At 44.9% G+C, this 26,299-nt stretch overlaps 2 protein-coding genes across 2 annotated transcripts in view; both read left to right on the plus strand.

The window, feature by feature from the left end:
• The first annotated feature begins 9,345 nt into the window (after window positions 1-9,345).
• The window catches only part of LOC141192245 (uncharacterized), a 152,592-nt gene continuing 135,638 nt past the window's right edge, over window positions 9,346-26,299 (plus strand). Inside the window, exon 1 of the mRNA XM_073661739.1 lies at window positions 9,346-9,401. The gene's annotated coding sequence lies outside the window, so the exon portion shown is untranslated. The remainder of the gene's footprint in view (window positions 9,402-26,299) is intronic.
• Window positions 14,121-21,427, plus strand: LOC141192259 (uncharacterized). The gene is made up of 4 exons (XM_073661759.1): window positions 14,121-14,462; window positions 15,598-15,606; window positions 16,906-16,939; window positions 20,119-21,427. Exons 1-4 carry the CDS (start codon window positions 14,121-14,123, stop codon window positions 21,225-21,227), a joined length of 1,494 nt encoding a protein of 497 aa, XP_073517860.1. The 3' UTR covers window positions 21,228-21,427.

The following is a 26,299-nucleotide window of genomic DNA, read 5'->3' on the forward strand; positions in this document are numbered from 1 at the left end:
AAACAGTATAATGGCCCCACACAGCCCTCCAAACAGTATGATGGACCCCACACAAACCTTCACACCGTATAACGGCCCCCCACATAGCCCTCAAAATATCATAATGGCCCCACACAGCCCTCCAAACAGTATGATGGACCCCACACAAACCTTCACACTGTATAATTGCTTTCATACAGTATAACGGTCCCCCACATAGCCCTCAAAATATCAGAATGACCCCACATAGACTTCCATATAGTATAATATGCCACCCATAATCCTCCATATAGTATAATGCACCCTCCAAAATCCTCCATATAGTATAATGCACCCCCCATAATCCTCCATATAGTATAATGAACTTCCCATGGTCCTCGATAGAATATAATGCACTCCCCATAGTCCTCCATACAGTATATTTCACACCCCAAAGGGTAAAATGCAGCCCCCATATAGTATAATGCACCACACAGTCCTGCAGTATTATGGGCACCACGTACTCACTGATTTTAAAATACCATATGTTTTAAATAAGACGACCCGAGTATAAGCCAAGGCCCCTAATTTTACCACAAAAAAACTGGGAAAACGTATTGAGTTGAGTATAAGCCTAGGGTGGGAAATGCAGCAGCTACTGGAAAATTTCACCATCCTGGTATATATGGCTCCCTCATCACCAATCCTGGTATGTATGGCACTCCTCATCCCCCAATCCTGGTACATATGACACCCCTCATCCCCCAATCCTGGTATGCATGGCTCCCCCTCATCCACCAATCCGGGTATGCATGGCCACCCCTCATTCCCCAATCCTGGTATGCATAGCACCCCTCATCCCACAATCCTGGCATGCATAGCCCCCCCTCATCCCCCAATCTTAATATGAATGGTCTCCTCATCCCCCAATCCTAATATGAATGGTCTCCTCATCCCCCAATCCTGGTATGTATGGCACCCCTTATCCCCCAATCCTGGTATGCATGGCCACCCCTCATCCACCAATCCTGGTATGCATAGCACCCCTCATCCCCCCATCCTGGCATGCATGGCCCCCCTCATCCCCCAATCCTGGTATGCATGGTCTCCTCATCCCCCAATCATAATATGAATGGTCTCCTCATCCCCCAATCCTGGTATGTATGGCACCCCTCATCCCCCAATCCTGGTATGCATGGCCACCCCTCATCCACCAATCCTGGTATGCATAGCACCCCTCATCCCCCAATCCTGGTATGCATGGTCTCCTCATCCCCCAATCATAATATGAATGGTCTCCTCATCCCCCAATCCTGGTATGTATGGCACCCCTCATCCCCCAATCCTGGTATGCATGGCCACTCCTCATCCACCAATCCTGGTATGCATAGCACCCCTCATCCCCCCATCCTGGCATGCATGGCCCCCCTCATTCCCCAATCCTGGTATGCATGGTCTCGTCATCCCCCAATCCTAATATGAATGGTCTCCTCATCCCCCAATCCTGGTATGTATGACCTCTTCATCCCCCAATCCTGGTATGCATGGCCTCTTCATCCCCCATTCCTGGTATATATGGCCCCCCTCATCCCAAATCCTGGTATGCATGGCACCCCTTATCCCCCAATCCTGGTATGCGTGCCCCCCCTCATCCCCCAATCCTGGTATGCGTGCCCCCCTCATCCCCCAATCTTGGTATGCGTGGCCCCCTCATCCCCCAATCCTGCTATGTGTGGCCTCCTCATCCCCCAATCCTGGTATGTGTGGCCTCCTCATCCTCCAATCCTGGTATGTATGGCCTCCTCATCCACCAATCCTAGTATGCATAGCACCCCTCATCCCCCAATCCTGGCATGCATGGCCCCCCCTCATCCCCCAATCCTGGTATGCATGGTCTCCTCATCCCCCAATCCTAATATGAATGGTCTCCTCATACCCCACTCCTGGTATGTATGACCTCTTCATCCCGCAATCCTGGTATGCATGGCCTCTTCATCCCCCATTCCTGGTATATATGGCCCACCTCATCCCCAATCCTGGTATGCATGGCACCCCTTATCCCCCAATCCTGGTATGCGTGCCCCCTCTCATCCCCCAATCTTGGTATCTGTGGCCTCCTCATCCCCCAATCTTGGTATGTGTCGCCTCCTCATCCCCCAATCCTGGTAAGTGTGGCCTCCTCATCCCCCAATCCTGGTACGTGTGGCCTTCTCATCCCCCAATCCTGGTATGTTTGGCCCCCACAACCCCCAATCCTGGTATGCATGGCCCCCTCATCCCCCAATCCTGGTATGTATGGCCTTCTCACCCCCCAATCCTGGTATGTGTGACCCCATCACAGCACACACAAAATATAAACACTTATACTCACCTTCCTTCCTCACCTCTGCTCCAGAGCTGCTGTGTTCTGTCTGCCAGCAGCTCATGTTGGTATCTGAGCAGCGCACGCTCTCAGTTGTCGGGGTGAGCTGCTGCTGCTGCCGGCATATTCACTCCTCTCCACGCCGGGACTATGAGCGTTGACAAGCGTGAATATGCATTCTCTTTAGTAGCGGGCACTGTAAGCAGGAGCCACGGCTCAGCACTCCTCCGTGCCCGCTACTAAAGAGAATGAATATTCCCTCTTCTCCACGCCCATGGAAGTGGAGAAGAGGGAATATTCATATCCCTTTAGCAGCGGGCACACGTGGTAGCTACAGCAGCCGCTAGTGCGTGTGCCTGCTCCTCCGCTGCTGCAACCTCCCATCCCCCACCTATCCTCCTCACTCCACCGAGGCTCAGTGGCCCCATAGCAGTGGTGTGGCCTGCCACCATTGCAGTACGCCACTGATTATGGCTTACAGCCAATGAGATCACAAAAGTCATTATCTCAGTAAATTAAAATACTTTATAACATCAGCTTGAAAAATGTTTTTAAAATCCGAAATGTTGGCCTACTGAAATGTATGTTCAGTAAATGCCCTCAATACTTGGTCAGGGCTCCTTTTGCATCAATTACTGCATCAATGGGGCATGACATGGAGGCGATCAGCCTGTGGCACTGCTGAGGTGTTATGGAAGCCCAGGTGGCTTTGATAGCAGCCTTCAGCTCGTCTGCTTTGTTGGGTTTGGTGTCTCTTATCTTCATCTTGACAATACCCCATAGATTCTCTATAATAGATTCTCTATGGGGTTAAGGTCATGTGAGTTTGCTGACCAATCAAGCACAGTGATACTGTTGTTTTTAAACCAGGTATTGGTACTTTTGGCAGTGTGGACAGGTGCCAAGTCCTGTTGGAGAATGAAATTTCCATCTCCAAAAAGCTTGCCGGCAGAGGGAAGCATGAAGTGCTGTAAAATGTCCTGGTAGAAAGCTGCGCTGACTTTGGTCTAGATAAAACACAGTGGACCTACACCAGCAGATGACATGGCTCCCCAAACCATCACTGATTGTGGAAACTTCACACTAGACCTCAAGCAGCTTAGATTGTGGCCTCTTCACTCTTCCTCCAGTCTCTGGGACCTTGATTTCCAAAGGAAAATTGGAACTCTGGGACCTTGTGGGTGGTGTCAATGACTGCCTTCTTGGCATTTGTCAAGTCAGCAGTCTTCCCCATGATTGTGGAGCCTACTGAAACAGACTATGGGACATTTTTAAACACTTAGGAAGCCGTTGCAGGTGTTTTTTGTTAATTGTTCTAATTTACTGAGATAATGACTTTTGTGCTTTCATTGGCTGTAAGCCATAATCATTAACATTAACAGAAATAAACACTTGAAATAGATCTCTCTGTTTGTAACGACTCTATATAATATAGGAGTTTCACTTTTTCTATTGAAGAACTGAAATAAATTAACTTTTTGATGATATTCTAATTTAGTGAGATGCGCCTGCATATGATGACTGTTGCCCCCAGTGGAATATATGCGGTGTCTATTTTGGGATATTTTAGTATACCCATGATGATACTATAGACAGCCATTATACCTGGAATGGCCCCTTCCTTGGGTGCCTTGCTTTTTTTTGCTTACATGTCTAACAATCACATATGTGTTGTGTCCCTTCCCCCATCATCCTATTTTTCTATTGCTGAATAAATATTATAGATTTTATACTCCCTGGACTCCTTTGATGGTCTTTTACCCTGCGGGGTTTTCTTTCATATACAGTACAGACCAAAAGTTTGGACACACCTTCTCATTTAAAGATTTTTCTGTATTTTCATGACTATGAAAATTGTACATTCACACTGAAGGCATCAAAACTATGAATTAACACATGTGGAATTATATACTTAACAAAAAAGTGTGAAACAACTGAAAATATGTCTTATATTCTAGGTTCTTCATAGTAGCCACCTTTAGCTTTGATGACTGCTTTGCACACTCTTGGCATTCTCTTGATGAGCTTCAAGAGGTAGTCACCGGAAATGGTTTTCACTTCACAGGTGTGCCCTGTCAGGTTTAATAAGTGGGATTTCTTGCCTTATAAATGGGGTTGGGACCATTAGTTGTGTTGTGCAGAAGTCAGGTGGATACACAGCTGATAGTCCTCCTGAATAGACTGTTAGAATTTGTATTATGGCAAGAAAAAAGCAGCTAAGTAAAGAAAAACGAGTGGCCATCATTACTTTAAGAAATGAAGGTCAGTCAGTCCGAAAAATTGGGCAAACTTTGAAAGTGTCCCCAAGTGCAGTTGCAAAAACCATCAAGCACTACAAAGAAACTGGCTCACATGAGGACCGCCCCAGGAAAGGAAGACCAAGAGTCACCTCTGCTTCTGAGGATAAGTTTATCCGAGTCACCAGTCTCAGAAATCGCAGGTTAACAGCAGCTCAGATTAGAGACCAGGTCAATGCCACACAGAGTTCTAGCAGCAGACACATCTCTTCAACAACTGTTAAGAGAAGACTTTGTGCAGCAGGCCTTCATGGTAAAATAGCTGCTAGGAAACCACTGCTAAGGACAGGCAACAAGCAGAAGAGACTTGTTTGGGCTAAAGAACACAAGGAATGGACATTAGACCAGAGGAAATCTGTGCTTTGCTCTGATGAGTCTAAATTTGAGATCTTTGGTTCCCACCACCGTGTCTTTGTGCGACGCAGAAAAGGTGAATGGATGGACTCTACATGCCTGGTTCCCACAGTGAAGCATGGAGGAGGAGGTGTGATGGTGTGGGGGTGCTTTGCTGGTGACACTGTTGGGGATTTATTCAAAATTGAAGGCATACTGAACCAGCATGGCTACCAAGGCATCTTGCAGCGGCATGCTATTCCATCCGGTTTGCGTTTAGTTGGACCATCATTTATTTTTCAATAGGACAATGACCCCAAACACACCTCCAGGCTGTGTAAGGGCTATTTGACCAAGAAGGAGAGTGATGGGGTGCTACGCCAGATGACCTGGCCTCCACAGTCACCAGACCTGAACCCAATCGAGATGGTTTGGGGTGAGCTGGACCGCAGAGTGAAGGCAAAAGGGCCAACAAGTGCTAAGCATCTCTGGGAACTCCTTCAAGATTGTTGGAAGACCATTTCCGGTGACTACCTCGTGAAGCTCATCAAGAGAATGCCAAGAGTGTGCAAAGCAGTCATCAAAGCAAAAGGTGGCTACTTTGAAGAACCTAGAATATAAGACATATTTTCAGTTGTTTCACACTTTTTTGTTAAGTATATAATTCCACATGTGTTAATTCATAGTTTTGATATCTTCAGTGTGAATGTACAATTTTCATAGTCATGAAAATACAGAAAAATATTTAAATGAGAAGGTGTGTCCAAACTTTTGGTCTGTACTGTATGTACTCACTGTGTGGTGGTGATGGTAGAGGACATTGTGTAGCAGTATCATTTTGGCCTTGTATAGTAGTAATTTTGGGAATATTGGTCTTTGTATAGTGTATTTTAGATTAGTAACAGTGGTATACTGTAATTATATAAGTATAAATCCTCTTTTAAGTGGCAGGGAGGTTATATGGGGAAACATGTACTTTGGTGCTGGGGTCCCTGATCTCTTAGGACCCCAGCAACGCTCCTGCACTGGGGAAAATCAGGGTCTGGAGGCCACTTTAATATCATCATTTTATGGATATGACGCCAAAGAAACTAATGAAGTGCTTTGCAAAGTGCCATAATTTTCACAATTCTGAAAATAAATTGTAAGTTTAGTTCCACTATAAGTGATGTTAATTCTGTTATGAGAGCTAACCTTCTGAGACAATTTATCACTGCGCTGTGTGAATTGTGACGTTAAGCTTTGCTACATCTATACATAGTGAAGTTCAGGATCAAAATGCTGCAGGTCCCATCTCTTCTACAGAACAATCCCATGGAAATAAAGCTGATCATTTTATCAGACGGGATCATTAGAACTTACCTGGTTGGATCCTTTGTTTCTGGTGGTTTCTTTCCCAGGTCGTCATTAAGGCCCTTTACAATAAGCTCCAAAAACTCATCGGACTTTCTGAATCTTTCAAGCGTTTTCTCAATCACAGAAAGGAGGCGCTTATCCTGGCAGAAGAGAATCACAGATATATTGTTCTACATCTTCCAGAGGTTTGGATTTATCTACAGACTAATGATTAATCTCGCATGAAGAATGATAATATTATAACAGATCACAATTTTGGGGTAAAATTATTCAATTTTAAAAAAATATATATATATAGCAATTACATTATTCTGACAAGACCAATTTTTTATTTTTTTCCTCCCCCTTTTCCCAAAAAATATAACTTTGTTTTTTCATTCACATAGACGAAGGGCTAGTTGTTGTTTGGAATGACAACATTCAATTTAGCACATAAAGTATTGAAAAATGGGAAAAAATCAAAGTAAGGTTATTATTTTTGTTTCTTTGGGTTTTTTTTATGAACATTTTAAAAAAAATGTGGTTTGTGAGACCATTTTCATCTTGCGAAGACCTAATTTTATAGAATGATCCCATTGATGGAGTTGTCGGCTTCTTCTTGTGGAGAGATCAGTAGTTACAAGTTTCTGATCGCATTTTTGGGAGGGAAGTAGAGTGACCCAAAAACCACAACCACAACCCTGGCACTTTACTGTCCTTTACAGCATTGACCCGACGTGTAATAGATTTATATATAATGAAAGATTGTACTTATGTCAATGCAGCAGAAACAAATATTGTTTTACGCTTTTTCTGTTTTATAGTTGGCCAGAAAACTGCAGAACCTTAAGCAGAAAGTGACATGAATGAGAACATCTGCCCGGCTTGTACCGGATCCGGGGGTGTTACGTACAAGGCGAAGTTCCTAGATATATAAGGATTTGCTTCATTTTGGTGCAGAGTTTCTAGTAGTTTCTGGTTACTACTGTTACAGGCAGATGCCGTCTGCATAATACAGCCAGCACCGCCTCAACCCCTCCATGCATGTGGACCCCGGCACAAACACTCAGGTCCATCCTTTTATGCTAAGACATTAATAATTCTACAATTATCACACACAAGTTATATACAGAAACCCCCCAACCGTCCCCGATCCAATGGGACTGTCCGGCTGTCGCTGGAGGTCGGGGCTATGTCCTGACGAGCTGTGTTCTGTCAGGACAGTCCGTGTAGTACAAGAACGTCTCATGCCGAGCTGCTGTGATCGCTCCTGGAGAGGGGCAGCATCCGCTCCGCACGCCTCGTACACGCCCGGCTCCGCACGCCTCGCGCACGCGCGGCTCCGCTCCGTACGCCTCGTGCACACCCGGCTCCGCTCCGTACGCCTCGAACACGCCCGGCTCCGCTCCGTACGCCTCGTACACGCCCGGCTCCGCTCCGTACGCCTCGTGCACACCCGGCTCCGCTCCGTACGCCTCGTGCACACCCGGCTCCGCTCCGTACGCCTCGTGCACACCCGGCTCCGCTCCGTACGCCTCGTGCACACCCGGCTCCGCTCCGTACGCCTCGTACACACGCGGCTCCGCTCCGCACGCCTCGTACACGCCCGGCTCCGCTCCGCACGCCTCGTACACGCCCGGCTCCGCTCCGCACGCCTCGTCCACGCGCGGCTCCGCTCCGTACGCCTCGTCCACGCCCGGCTCTGCTCCGTACACCTCGTACACACGCGGCTCTGCTCTGTACACCTCGTACACACGCGGCTCTGCTCCGTACACCTCGTACACACGCGGCTCCGCTCCGTACACCTCGCACACACACGGCTCTGCTCCGTACACCTCGTACACGCACGGCTCTGCTCCGTACACACGGCTCTGCTCCGTACACCTCGTACACACGCGGCTCCGCTCCGTACGCCTCGTACACACACGGCTCTGCTCCGTACACCTCGTACACACGTGGCTCCGCTCCGTACGCCTCGTACACGCACGGCTCCGCTCCGTACGCCTCGTACACGCGCGGCTCCGCTCCGTACGCCTCGTACACGTGCGGCTCCGCTCCGTACGCCTCGTACACGCGCGGCTCCGCTCCGTACGCCTCGTACACGCGCGGCTCCGCTCCGTACACCTCGTACACGCGCGGCTCCGCTCCGTACACCTCGTACACGCGCGGCTCCGCTCCGTACACCTCGTACACGCGCGGCTCAGCTCCGTACACCTCGTACACGCGCGGCTCCGCTCCGCCGTACACCTCGTACACACGCGGCTCCGCTCCGTACACCTCGTACACACGCGGCTCCGCTCCGTACACCTCGTACACACGCGGCTCTGCTCCGTACACCTCGTACACACGCGGCTCTGCTCCGTACACCTCGTACACACGAGGCTCCGCTCCGTACACCTCGTACACACGCGGCTCTGCTCCGTACACCTCGTACACACGCGGCTCTGCTCCGTACACCTCGTACACACACGGCTCTGCTCCGTACACCTCGTACACACGCGGCTCTGCTCCGTACACCTCGTACACACGCGGCTCTGCTCCGTACACCTCGTACACACGCGGCTCTGCTCCGTACACCTCGTACACACGCGGCTCTGCTCTGTACACCTCGTACACACGCGGCTCTGCTCCGTACACCTCGTACACACGCGGCTCCGCTCCGTACACCTCGCACACACACGGCTCTGCTCCGTACACCTCGTACACGCACGGCTCTGCTCCGTACACACGGCTCTGCTCCGTACACCTCGTACACACGCGGCTCCGCTCCGTACGCCTCGTACACACACGGCTCTGCTCCGTACACCTCGTACACACGTGGCTCCGCTCCGTACGCCTCGTACACGCGCGGCTCCGCTCCGTACGCCTCGTACACACGCGGCTCTGCTCCGTACACCTCGTACACACGCGGCTCTGCTACATCCACACTGTAAACCCCTCCTGACCCCACACATAAACTTCAGCTCATCCAGCACCATGACAACCAGCACAGCAGAGTCCTGCATCCACTGAGGCCCCTGATCATGTGACCCCTGACTCCTCCCCTCCTGTGACCTCATCACAGCTCCTGTGCGCACAGAGCAGCCATATATGTGGTGGCGGCTCTGCAGGTGGAGGTATGTGGAGACCCCCATTACTGGGCGCAGGGGGCATTAACCCCTTCAGCACGGAGACTCTTTTGGGGTCTTGTGTTGCCCCTTTATAAGAATCATAAGGTTTTTGTTCTGTTTCCTGTAATAGATACATACGACCCAACTATGGAGACAGGAAGGAGGAAACGTATTGTTCTCATAGTACAGGACCCCTTTACTGGCCCCACAGTGTAATGCCCCTTATGCAGGATGTATGATGCCCCCCACACAGTGTAATGCCCCTTATACAGGATGTATGATGCCCCCACACAGTGTAATGCCCCCATTATGCCCCTTATGCAGGATGTATGATCCCCCCACAGTGTAATGCCCCTTATGCAGGATGTATGATGCCCCCCACACAGTGTAATGCCCCCATTATGCCCCTTATGCAGGATGTATGATGCCCCCACACAGTGTAATGCCCCCATTATGCCCCTTATGCAGTATGTATGATGCCCCCACACAGTGTAATGCCCCTTATACAGGATGTATGATGCCCCCACACAGTGTAATTCCCCCAGTATGCCCCTTATACAGGATGTATGATGCCCCCACACAGTGTAATGCCCCCATTATGCCCCTTATGCAGGATGTATGATGCCCCCACACAGTGTAATGCCCTCATTATGCCCCTTATACAGGATGTATGATGCCCCCACACAGTGTAATGCCCCCATTATGCCCCTTATGCAGGATGTATGATGCCCCCATTATGCCCCTTATGCAGTATGTATGATGCCCCCACACAGTATAATGTTCCCGCAGTAGTGCCTGAGGTCCTGCACTTGGAATGATTCTTCTGGAAAATGGGTTTCCTTCTGCCTGCTCTCCTACATGTATACTTGCATGTAGGGGAGCAGGCCTTACTAGATATCGAGGCTTTGTACAGTAATATACCGCACGAGGATGATATCAGAGGAGTAAGACATTTCTTGAAATTGAGGCCAATAGAGTGTAGCAGACATAATGACTTCATGGAGGATCTTCTAAAATTCACTCTTACTCTTAACTTCTTTCTTTTTGACAGGAAGTACTTCCACCAGCTCAGGGGTACTGCGATGGGGAGCCCCTGTGCCCCCTCGTATGATAACCTCTTCCTGGGCTGGTGGGAGGAAACCACAATATTCAGGGATGATCATAAGTGATGACATCCATATATTGGGGTACAGTATAGATATATTGACCACATTTTTATCATCTGGTCAAGTAAGAGTGAACAGTTTCTTGCATTTGTCAGGGAACTCAATATCAATAGCGATGGCCTTAGATTTACATCTGAGTTTAATTATTACCAGTTGCCTTTCCTGGATGTACTAATCTAGAAATAACGGGATGGGACCCTAGGGACACTCATCTACCATAAACCTACAAGCACTAATAAACTATTGAAATGGGATAGCCACCACCCCATCCCACTGAAAAAGAGAATACCCAAGGGCCAATTTTTACAGTTGAGAAGGAACTGTTCTAATGTCACAGATTTTAATATACAGACAATAGACATTAACACCAGATTCATGGAAAAAGGTACCCACAGTACAGTTTAGATTCCGCACGATTGTTTGCAGAAAAACAGGAGAGACAGACAGTCCTCCATACCTAACCAAGAGAGCAAGAAAAAGATGGGATAACAAGGGTAATAGGAACTGAGTAACGGTATCTTTAATATCCTCAGAAAACACTAGGATGTACTTGTGGCCGACGCGGACCTGAGGGTGCTGTGTGATCTACTCCCACAATAACTTTCAGAATTGGTCAGTCAGTTAGGGACCATTTAGTGCATAGTGTCTATAAAAAACCAAAGGGACTTGGCTAGATAGAAGAGTCTGCGGTTTCTTTAGATGTGGAGAATGTTGTACGTGTAATTGGATGAGACCATGTAAATCTTGTTCCTCTACTGGTAAAACCATTGTTCAGAGGGATTATTCCAACTGTAAAACCTCGGGACTTGTATATATGGCCACATGCACCTGCCCCTAGATTATGTAGGCAAGGTCAAGAGGGAATCTAGGAGTAAGGTGGGGTAGCATCTGGGCGATATATGCCAAGGTCGGGACACCCCATTAGCGAGACACATGAACAGTGTACATCGAGTTGAAACCGGAGACATCTCCTTTTGTATCATTGAGTTTAAACCCAATGTGAGAGGGGGTGATCTCAATAGATGTATCCTCAAAAAGGAAAGTGAGTGGATTTCCAGATTGGATTCACTAGACCCTAAGGGACTGAATGAGCAAATTTCCTATGCCTGTTTTGTGTGAATACAGCCCCATTCTGGGTTACATTTTTGGATTTTATACTCTATTCATTGCTACTCTCATTGTTCATTCATTGTTCCCTGTGAATGGGGTTCACATATTGTTGTACTTCATCGAGATATCTGAGTTTCTATATCAGAATTATTTCTTATCAGTTATATCCCACTTATACTATTAAGTAACTAACAAGTGTGGGTTCCTTGTGTATTTCTAATTGTGTAATAGGGGTCAAATTTGACCATTTAGGAATATACTTTGGCCATCATCCCATATTTTATGTAGTGATAAAGTAGATCTACATGCCTATTGCATGATGGGAGGATGTGCAGTACTTGTTTTTAGTCTCCCATGACGCTGACCTCAGAGACAGGACTTTTCTATATTGGTGAAATGCAATCCAAATCCATTATGCGCTTCAGCGTGGAACTCATGCTTATGGACATGCGCAGTCTCAGAATGATTCTAGATGTGCTTCAGCGTGTAACACAACTACGGGCATACGCAGTCCCGGGTACTACTGGCACGGTGGGAATCAGTTTATCTGGCGTTTCAGTGTAAACACATGCACACTAGGGGATGGACATTATCGGACTTCTAGCTCATGAGAAGTAGCGCAGACGCAGTACATTATTGTAGACCGGCTCCATTCTATATACAGTGGGTACGGAAAGTATTCAGACCCCTTTAAATTTTTCTCACTCTTTGTTTCATTGCAGCCATTTGGTAAATTCTAAACAGTTCATTTTGTTTCTCATTAAAGTACACTCTGCACCCCAGACTTTGTGGAAATTTCTCCCATCTCCCTACTGCATCTCTGGAGCTGAGCCACAGTGATTTTGGGGTTATTCTTTACCTCTCTCACCGAGGCTCTTCTCCCACGTTTGGTCGGTCAGTTTGGCTGAACGGCCAGGTCTAGGAAGGCTTCTGATGGTCCCAAACCTCTTCCATTTAAGGATTATGGAGGCCACTGTGAACCTTGAGTAATGCAGAAATTCTTTTGTAACCTTGGCTAGATCTGTGCCTTGCCACAATTCTGTCTCTGAGCTCCTTGGGCAGTTCCTTTGAGCTCATGATTCTCATTTGGTCTGATGTGATCTGTGAGGTCTTATATAGACAGGTGTGTGCCTTTCCAAATGAAGTCCTATCAGGTTAATTAAACACAGTTGGACTCCTATGAAGGAGTAGAACCATTTCAAGAAGGATCACAAGGAAATGGACAGCATGTGATTTAAATATGAGTGTCTGAGCAAAGGGTCTGAATACTTATGACCTTGTGATATTTCAGTTTTTCTTTTTTAATAAATTTAAAAAAAAATCTACATTTGTTTTTTTTTCAGTCAAGATGGGGTGCAAAGTGTACATTAATGAGAAAAAAATGAACTTTTTAGAATTTACCAAATGGCTGCAATGAAACAGAGTGAACAATTTAAAGGGGTGTGAATACTTTCCGTACCCACTGTAAAGTGGTGCTGCACGTAGTGGTTTAGAGGAATGCGGTGTCCACCGCTAGTTCCTGGTGCTGTGTGCGTTGTTAGGGGCAGGATGATATCTAAAGGTGGGGGGCGGGATTAGTGAGGGCGGCTGACCTATCGCTGCCAATCCTACAGGGCTGTATAGTGTGAACTCCGGAAGTGCACGTGTGATGTCACGGGAAATGACGCGCTTCTCCCAGGAAGCTGTGCGTTCCACAAGCCGGTGTAAATGCTTTCCAGTGAGCCGGAAGTTTGAGTGCCAGTGAGAGAACGTGCATTCCACCAGTATAGAGCATAAGACCCCATGGGCATGAGCCAGAGCCTTTGATGGAGTGGAGAAGAATCCAGGAGAGTGGACAAGAATGTGTCAGAGAGGAATAATCTGCAATAAAGGAGACAATATTTGAGTAGGATATGGAGATCAAAACATGTATATTATTGACCTATTCAAATTGAAGACCACATTTCCAAATGTAAAATACATTTTAACATAGGGTCACATAAGATCCCTGGGTGACAAGTTTCTTTATACCAATTGTTTAATGAGAACCAAACTCCAAGCATAAAACAACCTTATATAAAGGCCAGTAGGTCATATTCCCTATTAAGGCTTTTCGGTGAAGGGCACAGTGATGGGCACCAATGTGGCCCCCCCAATATGCAAATTGCTTCTTGTCAGCTTTCGAGAGTCAGGTGGTCTACTCTAATCCACTTTTTCAAGAACATTCCATTCTCTGGAAACGTTTCATAGACGACATCTTTTGCATATGGGGGGTCCCTTAGAATCTTTAGAGATTTTTCTCCACACTGAACTCCGCATGGCCAGATTTGAGCTTCACCATGACATATGATTCAAGCAGTGTTAGTTTCCAAGGATCAAGGATACACAGGGCCACCTAACAACTGACCTCTATTCCAAGCCCACCGATCGCTATGGCCTATTACACTTTTCTAGCAATCATCCAATGTCGATGAATAAATCTATACCTACATCACAATTTCAGAGGGTCAAACAGATAGTGTCCAGTGAAACTATCCGCAATCAGAGGTTACAAGAAATGATAACCAAATTCACTGAACGAGGCTATCCACCTAGCTTCTTGCATCCCCAGGCGTTGTATTCCAGAACTGATCGTCCAAACACTAAGGACAGAATCCCCTTCGTTCACACGTTCCACCCCTTCACCTACATCTTACATAAAACCATTAGGAAACACAGGAACATCTTACAAACTGGCTATCCCACGATCCCTGCGTTCCAACAACCCTTCCTACCGTGTTTTAAGAGAGCAATCAATATTACAGGCCCTCTGGTATGTGCCGATTTGGGCACAGCGCACCAAGGTCCTAAACAATGGTTTTTGCAGAATCCCAAAATGGGCACATTCCCATGTCTCCATTGTCGTCAATGCAGCAATGTCCTCAGGTCAACCGAAACGTTTACTTTTGTTTTTGGACTGCATTAAAAAAAATGTTTTCTATAAGAACCATTGAGTGCCGAGGTTATTCTCAATGTCAATTCCAGTGTCAGAAAATTAGACGAGAATTAGCGTTATGGAAGATGAGTCTATGAGAAACGTATTCAGCTGCAGTCTCCGAGGAAGAAACTGCTTGTTGTCTGTGGCCTAAAATATAAAGGTTTTATTACTAGATGTAAAGGAAAAAAAACAAAATTCTGTAAAATAATAAATCTCCTTATATGTTTCCCCTCATTATCTCCATTAGTTGTATTATTACACAGGATTTTTATGATGTTACATCTGCTCATCATCTTCTCTCTGCAGTTTCGGATCCTCTCAGTGGAGATATTCTATATAAGAGAATTTTCCTGATTTACCTATCACAGATGGATATGGGCAGAGACAAGATGGCGGAGAGGTTATTACACCTCACCCTAGAGATCCTCTTTCGGCTTACTGGAGAGGTGAGAGATTCTGATGTCGTCACATTACATCATTCTTATATATGGGAATAACAGATGGACAGAACTGGAGAGGCGAGGGCTCTGGAAATGTCTGGAGTGAGTTTTATTAATGTGTCTCTCCATAACCAGAGATTAATCACGGGGCCTCCACCTCACCCCCTGATACATGAGGACATCAATGACCAGAAGATCCTAGAACTCACCTACAAGATGATTGAGCTGCTGACTGGAGAGGTGACACTGCTGGGAATGCTGGGACATTAAACAGTAACACTATGAAGGGATCGGGGAGATGACTGTATCATTGTATGTGTCAGGTTCCTATAAGGTGTCAGGATGTCGCCGTCTATTTTTCCATGGAGGAGTGGGAATATTTAGAAGGGCGCAAAGATCTGTACAAGGACGTCATGATGGAGGTTCCCCAGCCCCTCACATCACCAGGTAATAGACAGGACTAAATACACGCGGCCTATAATTATCTGTATGTAAAGAATGAATTCAGTCCTTGCATGTGTTTTCTCCAGATCTATCCAGTAAGTTGACAACGCCAGAGAGATGTCCCCGTCCTCTTCTTCCACATGACTGTAAACAAGAAGATCCCAATGTTCCTCAGGATCATCAGGTAGTTGAAGAGAAGGTGTCATGAGATTTCCCCTATGATGTGTAGACGGCTGTGAAGGTCTTGTGTTCAGTCTTGTTTTATATTTGTGTAATGAGAACGGTGGAGATGGCAGGATTAGAGCTGATCATAGATGTGACTTCTCTGTCTGTTTGTGACTTTTACAATATTTGTTTCAGTGTGAAGATCTGACCCATATTAATATTACAGAGATATATGTGAGGGGTGATGAGCAGTGTAAAGAGGAGATTCCTACATATGACTACCCAGGTGAGTAGTAACCACTAAATACAGAGAAGTCGTCACAAATTCTTCTCAGTCCCTGTCTGTGGCTGCTTTATCGGTGGTGTAGTCCGGCCGTATCACAATCGTGTGATCACCATTTTGCCGCTAGACGACAGCATTCTCCTCCATCCGAAAATGTTCAAATTACTTGCGAAAATTGTGAAAGCCCTTTTGTATAGCACTTACAACCTGGAAGATCCACCTACCCCCTGAGATTAGATGATGCTGACCGTTACCTGCCCAGGTCTGTAAACTACAAAGCTAAATGACAGCGTACGTAGAATGTGCTGACAAATTAGAAAATCACTTGAAGAAAAATATTATGATGGGCCTCTAAGAGAAAGCGGAGGGTAATGATGCTGTTGGCTTCCTAGATCCCTGATATCTTATTGGATGAATCTACCTTCTCCCTCTTCTGTGCTGCTGAATGTGCTCATATGGTCCCTACAAGACCAGGTCCAGTCTTTGTGGCCAAACTTCACTTTTTTGATCAACAACATTAAATGTGCAGTGAGGGACAAGTGTGAATTTCTGTACAATAACAGCAAAGTTTCCCTTTATCCTGACTGTTCAATTTCTTTTAAAACCAACTAACTTCAAACAGGATTGTGATAAACTATACAGAAAACATTACACCTGTGCCATGATATATCTCTAAGCTGTGCGTGGCTGATGGCTGTAATATACATTTATTCACGCCTGCAGGAGATGTGTTGGCTCCAGCCCTGGTTTCATGGATTCACTCCACGTCATAAATTCCATTATGTTTTCAATCCTAATAAATTCAGATTACTGCACAATCTCTCCTGAAATGGGGGCACTAATACATTCTCTACTCTCCTGGTCAGAACTCATAGTAGCTCCAATGGTCCGCCATAAATGAGTGTGACTCCGGTTTAGTGTTTTTATATTCTTTCTTTTTTTACAGGTTCATTGTGGTGGGATCGGCCGGCCTCACTTATGTGAGTCTGTAACTCCCTGGTAGTCTTTCAAAAAGGTCTCCATTGCCTCTTCCAAATGCCCGAGATCTAAATTTAAGACGCCTCAGCTCTGCACTATTATAAAAAGTTCACTTTAAATGTCTAATATTTCTTCTTGAAACTCATCTGACAGAAAATATTGTCCCTTACGATAGTTTAGATTGCCAAGAGCCACCGAGCCCCATACTCCAATTACCACGGAGAGGTTTCACCACTAGTTACTCATTTTTCTCTGATGAAGACTGTTGAGTTTGATCATTTCAGTAGATGTTTTATTGTCTATAGTCACAGTTTTTGACTTTGTAATCCTCTGATTTAACCCCTTCCTGCAGCCAGTTTTGTGTTTCTAATCAGGCCCCATTTTTCAAATCACTTTATGTGGTGATAACTTTGGAATTCTTCATAAAGGATAATAAGAAACAAATGGACCTTACAAATTATTTTCCAACTTCTTTTGAATCTGACAATCCCCTATATACGGTTGTACACTACTGTCTGGGCACATGGCAGGTTAAGAAGGGCAGGAGCGCCATTTAGCTATTTGAATGCAGATCTTGCTGGAATAGTTCGCAGACACAATGTATTGGGGACGCTGTTCATGGTCACCTGGAAGCTCAAAAGATGGCCACCACGAATAGGCTTGCCTTATCTAACCCGTTTACAGATTGCACAAATTAATAATAATAATAATTTTTTTTATTTTTATAGCGCCAACATATTCCGCAGCACTTTACAAATTTTAGGGGGAAATTATACAAACAATACAGAATAAGCATATCTCATATTGAAAGGAGTTAGGGCCCTGCTCGCAAGCTTATAGTCTATGAGGAAATGGGGGAGACACAAAAGGTAGAATGTACATATATTGTATAATGCAGCCTTGATATACTAAATAGGATAAATAATACATGGACTGGTCGCCTGCCAGTATGTGTGCAGCCCTGACCGAGGCTATTATGTGCATGGTTGGTATGAACCTGAACTTGAGGAAGATTTTAATTTGGGGGAAAACTGGGACGGACAACTGGGATAACAGATAGTGTGTGGAGGCGATACGCCAGTCTAAAGAAATGAGTTTTTAGGGTCCACTTGAAACTGTGGGTATTGTGAATTAATCGAACTGTCCTGGGTAGTGCATTTCAAAGAATTGGCGCAGCACGCGAGAAATCTTGGAGACACGAGTGGGAAGTTCGGATTATGGAGGATTTTAGTTTTAAGTCACTGGCAGAACGGAGGCCACGTGTAGGGTGGTAGACTGAGACAAGGGAGGAGATGTAGGGGGGTACTGAAGCATGGAGCGCTTTGTGGGTAAGCGTGGTAATTTTAAATTGAACTCTATATTGGATGGGTAACCAATGCAATGACTGGCACAGGGAAGAGGCATCTGTGTAGCGGTTGGCGAGGAATATGATCCTGGCTGCTGCGTTAAGGACGGATTGGAAAGGGGAGAGTTTAATAAGAGGGAGTTGCTGTAGTCCAGACGAGAATGTATAAGAGCTACAGTAAGAGTTTTTGCCGAGTCAAAGGTTAGAAAAGTCCTGATTCTTGAGATGTTTTTGAGGTGTAGATGACATGAACGAGCGAGTAATTTGATGTGAGGAGTGAAGGAAAGGTCGGAGTCAAAAATGACCCCAAGATAGCGGGCTTGTTGCTGGGGAGTAATGGTTGAGCCATAAGCGGAAATGGCAATATCGGGCATAGGTAGGTTAGTGGAGGGAGGAAAGACGAGTAGTTCAGTTTTTGACCGATTCAGTTTTAGACAGAGGGAGGACATAAATTACTTCATAAATTTACGTCATAAACACAAATTACTTTGCTCATCATCCTTTAACCCATCTACATGGATCTGGACTAACACAGAGATCCCTAGGCTTGGGCCACGGTGTTACCTGCTGTTCTGTGGAGTGAGATCGGAAGAAGAATAGTCAGGTAGCCGGGTCAGAACCAAAAGGATAGAGAAAATACAAACTCAGAAGACACGAGTAGTCAGTAAATGGGCCGGGGTCACAACAGGAAACAAATACACAAGCCGGGAGCTGAGCACAGAGGACTGAACCAGAGGAGAACAAGGCTGTATCTGGCAGCTTCCGGCAATATGCCTTCAGCTTTAGTAGGGTGTGGTTCTCTCCAAATTGCTGAAGCAGGGAGCAGATTACTCCAGCTGGACAGCACATACACCCATACTGCCAGACTGGATGGTACTATTGGTCCCAGTAATCCTAATCTTAGTGGCTGGACAGAGCCTTCGCCGCCCAGAGCTTCTGGTTCTGACGTCTCTTCCATCACCAGCGCCGCCTGCAGAATGAATAAGACGGTGCCTGGTGACAAAAGCAGACGTCACACAAGTCGAAGCAGGAGGAGAAGTAGATGTCCCAGAGGAGATGGGATACACCTTTTGCAGAAGCCCTAATATAACAAAATGGCAGAAAACCAGAGCAGTAGAAATCCTCATAAAGTGGCTCCATTTTGGAAACTATAACCCTCAGTGAATTAATCTATAGGAGTAGTGACTATTTTGACTCCACAGGCACTTTCCGGAAGTTAGCACGCAGTGGATGTTGGAGAGTGAAAACTGCAAATATATAATTTCATTACCCAACACATAGTGCCCAGATTGTGCTCCAGGAGACACACACCATCAATTAAGTGGGTTCTTCTCATTATAGTAATGTCAAATACATGGATAATAAATGAGATTTAGGCACATAAACTACTGCAAAGCTCAGAAGCGAGAAGGATATCTGACTTTGGAAGAGCAGATATTGCTGGATTGGGTTATGGAAGCCATGTTGCTTTTCAAGAGCCTTTAAGCCACTAATAATGTGGAAACCTCTGTTTTTCCACTGACAGATGATGGATCTGAGTGGAGACTTGTTTTTTGTCAGATAAGTAGAAGTTTTTATTGGTATTCTTTTTGCCTACATAACATCATTTGGTGGCTTTTTATTCCATATTTGGGAGGCAGAATGAAAAAACAGTTGAACACCACGCTTTACTGATCCAGCCTATGAGGTTTTCTATTAGACAGTCATTGTTCTGGTGAATAAGTGAATTTTTTTTATATAACTTGCCTTTTTACGGACAATTTAAGTAGAAATGTTAAAAAATATAAAATTCAAAGATTTTTTATTAAAAATAATAATTGGTTTTATTCTTGGCAGATGTCTGTACCAGGAGATCAGAGGGACAGCTGATATCTTCAATTTTTAAATCAGATAATTTTCAGATCCAACAGGATACAATTGAAATGAATGACATTACTCCAGATATACCATCATTCCTTCACAGCAAAGATCTGTCATCTGATCCTTTGAAACAGGTCCTGTCTTCTGATTCATTACCGACTACTAAGGAAAATCAAAGTCACAAAATAAGCATTAAAAAACGAATTGCTCCTAAAGCAAAGAAGCCATTTTCACGTTCAGAATATAGAAATAGTTTTCCTCTCAAAAAGTCTTTTCTTAAACCTCAAAAAATTCACACAGCAGAGAATAGATTTTCTTGTTCAAAGTGTGGAAGATGTTTTAATCAGAAATCAGATCTTTTTAGGCACCAGAGAACTCACACAGGAGAGAAGCCATTTTCCTGTTCAGAATGTGGGAAACGTTTTACAGAGAAATCAACTCTTATCACACATCAGAGAACTCACACAGGAGAGAAGCCATTTTCCTGTTCAGAATGTGGGAAATGTTTTACAGAGAAATCAAATCTTATTGTACATCAGAGAACTCACACGGGAGAGAAGCCATTTTCCTGTTCAGAATGTGGGAAATCTTTTGCAACAAAATCAAATCTTATCAAACATCAGAGAACTCACACAGGGGAGAAGCCTTTTTCATGTTCAGATTGTGGAAAATGTTTTGGACACAAATCATATCTTAATAAACATCAGAGAACTCACACAGGGGAGAATCTTTTTTCATGTTTAGAATGTGGGAAATATTTTACAGAGAAATCAACTCTTATCAACCATCAGAGAACTCACACAGGAGAAAAGCCATTTTCCTGTTCAGAATGTGGGAAATGTTTTACAGAGAAATCAACTCTTACCAAACATCACAAAACTCACATAGGGAAGAAGCCTTTTTCCTGTTCAGAATGTGGGAAATATTTTAAAAATAAATGGAATCTTATTATTCACCACAGAACTCACACAGGGGAGAAGCCTTTTTCATGTTCAGAATGTGGGAAATGTTTTAACCAGAAATCAGATCTTGATAAGCACCAGAGAACCCACACAGGGGAGAATGTCGCAACTACACCCAACTAGTCTCTGTAGAGACTAGAAAGGCCCTAGCTGCACAACTAAAAAGACCACCACACACCTAACTAACTAATAAGCCATTGAGGAGTTTCTCATACCTCCTGTGGAACCAGAGGGGAGGCTGCAACACACTCTCAACAAGGAGAAAGGAAAGTATGAAGTAAAATACAAAAACTCTGAGTGAGAAACAAAAATGCATTCATAAAGGGCAAAGAAGGCAAGCTAAGGAGAACCAAAAATAAAGGGAACGAGTATAATCTCCCAGAAACCTAACATTGTTAGAATAAAAAGGTACTTGGAGGGAAAGCAAACTGACCGGGAGGATAGTTTCACCTTTGTGGTGAAACTTATAAAATTCATCCTCACCAACTGGAAATGTAAACCTGTACATTTATAATGACCACGGACAAGATAAAGATTCCCAACTCACATCAGGACCACAAGATCCCTGGTACTTTCAGCTGCATCACAATGAACTTAATTATATGTACCAATTGTCCAACTGGGGGTCTGTATGTAGGGGAGACAGGGCAAAAACTTAAAACAAGGATGAATTCTCATCGCCACACAATAAAAGAAAAAAAGAATAGATTCACTTGTGGCCAAACATTTCTACGGCCACAACTGCTTCTCCCTCTCCCATGTTGATAGTTCTGCTTCAAGTCTCTTATCTTATCTATTGCATTATTCCTGTGCCCTGTTGTGTATAAATATGTGACTCTTCACATTTTGTGTTATACCATGTCTGATGAAGAGACCAGAGTAGTCTCGAAAGCTTACTGACTAATGGCTAACTGAAAAGATGGTATCAACCACTGAGGACTTTCAAATTTTAATGTTTTTCTCCAAACAGCAATTTTAAGATCTCTCCACAGGTGTTCAATGGGATTTAGATCCGGATTCATTGCTGGTCAGAACTGTCCAGCACTTTGTTTCCATCCATTTTCTGGGTGCTTCTTGAAGTATGTTTGGGGTCATTGTCATGCTGGAAGACCCAAGACCCAGCTTTCTGACACTAGGCACTACATTGTGCCCCAAAATCCTTTGCTAATTTTCAGATTTCATGATGCCTTGCACACAGTCAAGGTACCTGACCAGAGGCAGCAAAACAACCCCAAAACATCTTTGAAGCTCCATCATATTTGACTGTATGTGTTGTAAATTTATTCATTATGTTGCGCAGCTTGGACAGAGGAACATCCGGATCTCTAAAGATGGATTTATAACCTTGAAATTATTGATATTTTTCAACAATTTTGGTTCTCAAGTCCTCAGACAGTTCTCTTCTCCTTTTTATGTTTTCTCCATTCTTAGTGTGCCACACATATGCACACAATGCAAAGATTGAATCAACTTCTCCCTTTTTTATCTGGTTTTAGTTGTGATTTTCATATTGCCCACACCTGTTACTTGCCACAATTGTGTTTGAACAAGCTTCACATGCTTGAAACAAAGTTGTTTACCCACAATTTTGGCAAGGTGTCAATCATTTTGCCCGACCTATTTTATGTGGTTTTGTGTGAAATTATGTTAAATTTGCCTTTTTTTCTCTGTTTTCTTGTGTTTTTCCAATACATGCAAAGGAAATAAACGTGTAGAACAAAACATGTACCTGCAATAATTTTCTGGGAGAATTACTTTTTACATTTTCTGTAACAATTTCAAGGGAGCCAACACTTTTGACCATGACTTGTTTTTGTCGCCTTTTTAATTTGTTGCAGCATATCATCCGCTTCATGTTCCGCTATGTTAGTAGACTTGTAGCAAAGTCCAGTTAGCAGCTTTCCATTATTGCCATTTCCATGTACATTACCCATACTGATTTTACATGCAGAGGGCCAAAATGAAAAACTTGGACAAAGTCGTGGACCAACCAGTATACAGTATAATGGGCCCCACATAGTCCTCCATACAGAATAATGGGCCCCACATAGTCCTCCATACAGTATGATTGGCCCCGCATAACTTTCCATTCAGTATAATGGACCCCACAAAGTCCTCCATGCGGAATAATGGCCCCACATAGATGTGGTGGTTCTGGTGTCGTGGGTCAAATGTAATCACCAAGAGTTGGGCATGTGTGCTGTACATTGTCGAAGCTCCCCCCCATGTCATCATTGAGCTTGAGGTCTTAAGTTGGTTTTAACGAAAATACCCACCCCTCTACCTATTTTTCTTTCCTATCCGTTTGAATGTAGTGAAACCCTCTATGTTTGTCACCCAGTCATGGCTTTCATCCAGTCAGGTTTCTGTAATGCCCACCACATCGTAATCTGTGGCTGACCTAAGAGTCTCTGATTCATTCATTTTGTTTTGAAGACTTCTTGCATTTGCCTGCAGACATTTAATACTATTAGCACATTTATTACTTCTACTCGCTTCCTTACTTTTCTTGAATGTCTCACTCTGTCTATTCTACCCCCTTATTTGCACGGCTACCCTCCCTCCCCCAGATTCTAGTTTGAAAGCTCCTCCATCCATCTGACCATTTTTTTCCTCAGCACATCTGCATTCTCCCCATTGAGGTGCAGCCTGTAGCCGACAGAGAAGTCAGCCCAGTTCTCCATGAACCCAAACCCTTTCTTCCTGACAATTATCTCCTTAAGTTCCCGCTGACTTTCTAGTGACGTAGTGGAATCAGCAGTATTTCTGAAGACACCACCTGTACTTCAGCTTCTCTCCTAATTCCTTGTAATCATTTTTAAAGACCTTTCACCTCCCTCTAATTTTGTCATTGGTACCAACGTGTACCATGACTGCTGGGTTTTCCCCAGCCCCACCCAATAATCTGTCTATCTGATCGCATGAGGGGCACACAAAATGTGTGTGTTCTCGTCTTAGTTGTCTGTCGCCAAATTGTATATAGGATCTATACGGTCGGAGAAATCACAAATGAACACTGAGTAGTGTCTCAAATAGGCTTTTTATAGGAAAAATCAGGAACCTTTCCACACATTACCTCTTTGCCTTATCTCATAATTATGGCTGACATCTGTCGCTAATGGGTCATTATTTTAATATGTAAACAATTAAGTCAAGCTGACTCAATTAAATCAATTAAGTCCGTCTTGCATGTAAGGTTCAAAGGTCAATCAGTATAGTCACTTATCTTTTATTATTCTGTAATTTCCCTAAAAGTAATAAAGATCATTAGCAAGCTCTTATTATCAGATTAATATGTTAGTCAATAATCATTAGGGATTTTCCATAATTCCATGTTCTACGTAGTATGTGGATCTTTGATCATTATAAGGTTATTGGTACAATGTGGTATGGGCAGGAGGAGGGCATTTTGGATTGTCTGTAATTCTTAATACATAAAAGTATGGAGTTCCATTTTCATATAACTTCCATAATCATACATACAGTATATTTATCTATAACACCCCAAATTAACTTAGGAATTATCTTAAGGACCATAATCTTTCCACTTGACGAGATAATGCAAAAAAGTACCTGACCCACCTGGAACCAAGAATTCACCTTACTTCATACTCCCGATACCCTTCCAAATCCACCTCAATTATGTCTTGAGGTCCCCTCAAATTTTTTTAAAAGAGAAGAATGGAAAGAATTATTGATTTTCCAGGCAATAGGAAGCTGCAACTTAACTGTCACAGGATTTAAAATTTTAATAATTTTATAAGGACCTACAAATTTAGATGCAAACTCTCTAGATATTATCTTTAAGCGCAGATTTTTTTAGGACAACCACACAAAATCCCCCACCCTAAAGACAGGAGCCTTCTTCCTACGTCTGCGGTTAGCAACTCTTTTGGTCCAGTCACTATCTGCCAAAAGATGCCTATCGACATCCCTCCAGACCTTAAAGAGGTTGTCCACTACTATTAACAATGGCCCTGTTACGCTCACGCCCGGACTGACTGGTGTGAGGGTGGTTAGTGGTCCCACTGGGCCATGAACCGAGGAGTGCCTGGAGGGGCGTGACTAGGGGCCTCGCCATATCCGACCACGAACACACTGCGGCTTAATCGACTCTGTGGTCTGAGGAGGGACGTGGGAGGTGGCCCAGGTGCTACTCCAGGTCACACCCCGGACACAGCTGTTGACCCACACCTTGGAATGCAGAAACGGGCAGGCACAGCTGGTATGCAGACAGGTGGGTACTGGCAGGCACAGCTGGTATGCAGACAGGCGGGTACTGGCAGGCGCGGCTGGTATGCAGACAGGCGGGTACTGGCAGGCGCGGCTGGTATGCAGACTGGCGGGTACTGGCAGGCATGGCTGGTATGCAGACAGGCGGGTACTGGCAGGTAGGAACGCAGGCTGGATAGGGACCAGTACAGACTGGGATACAGGAACAGAGCCGCAGGTGTGGTGGACAAGCGGAGCAGAACCGCAGGTGCGGTGGACAAGTGGAGGAGAGTGAAATCGCAGGTGCGGTGGACAAGCAGAGCAGAGCAAAACCGCAGGTGCAGTGGACAAGCAGAGCAAAACAGCAGGTGCGGTGGACAAGACGCAGAGCAGAGCGAAACCGCATAGCAGAGGGTGCAGGCAGACAGGATAGGGCTCTGTTCACATGCAACAGACTGGGAAACACAGGAAGATAGTTAGAACACAGGAGGTAGAGACGGAGGCAGGGAGATGGGACAAACAGAACCAGATACACACAAGGTACTTACAATGAAGTAGCGAGTGGACACAAAACTCACAAACAGAAGTACAGAGACCATGAGTTGGAGTTAGGTGCAGGTTCAGACACTGCAGGAAAAGGGCAGGTACGGACATAGAGACAAACAGGTAATGGGCTAGGACACAGTTCATACATGAACTGAACCTGGGACAAGATACAGGAACGAGCCTGGGAACTCAGCCCCCAGGGTGGCGGAAACAGACAAGATACAGGACAAGACTTGGCAACTCCGTTGCACAGAACACACTGAAAGAAAGTGTTGCTCAGGCACCTCCTACTGGGTGGAGGGGGTTTAAGTATCCAGTGACTCACAGCAATAGGCTGGGGACGCATTAGGAGTGCGCACACTGTAACTTTAAGAATCAGGCAGTAACGGCGCCGCCTCCCTAAGCAATTAGAAAAGAGACATGCACACAGCAAGTAC

Source organism: Phyllobates terribilis, unplaced genomic scaffold, assembly GCF_046119375.1.
Source record: "Phyllobates terribilis strain yellow unplaced genomic scaffold, ASM4611937v1 Scaffold_56__1_contigs__length_8794411, whole genome shotgun sequence".
NCBI classification, from domain to species: domain Eukaryota; kingdom Metazoa; phylum Chordata; class Amphibia; order Anura; family Dendrobatidae; genus Phyllobates; species Phyllobates terribilis.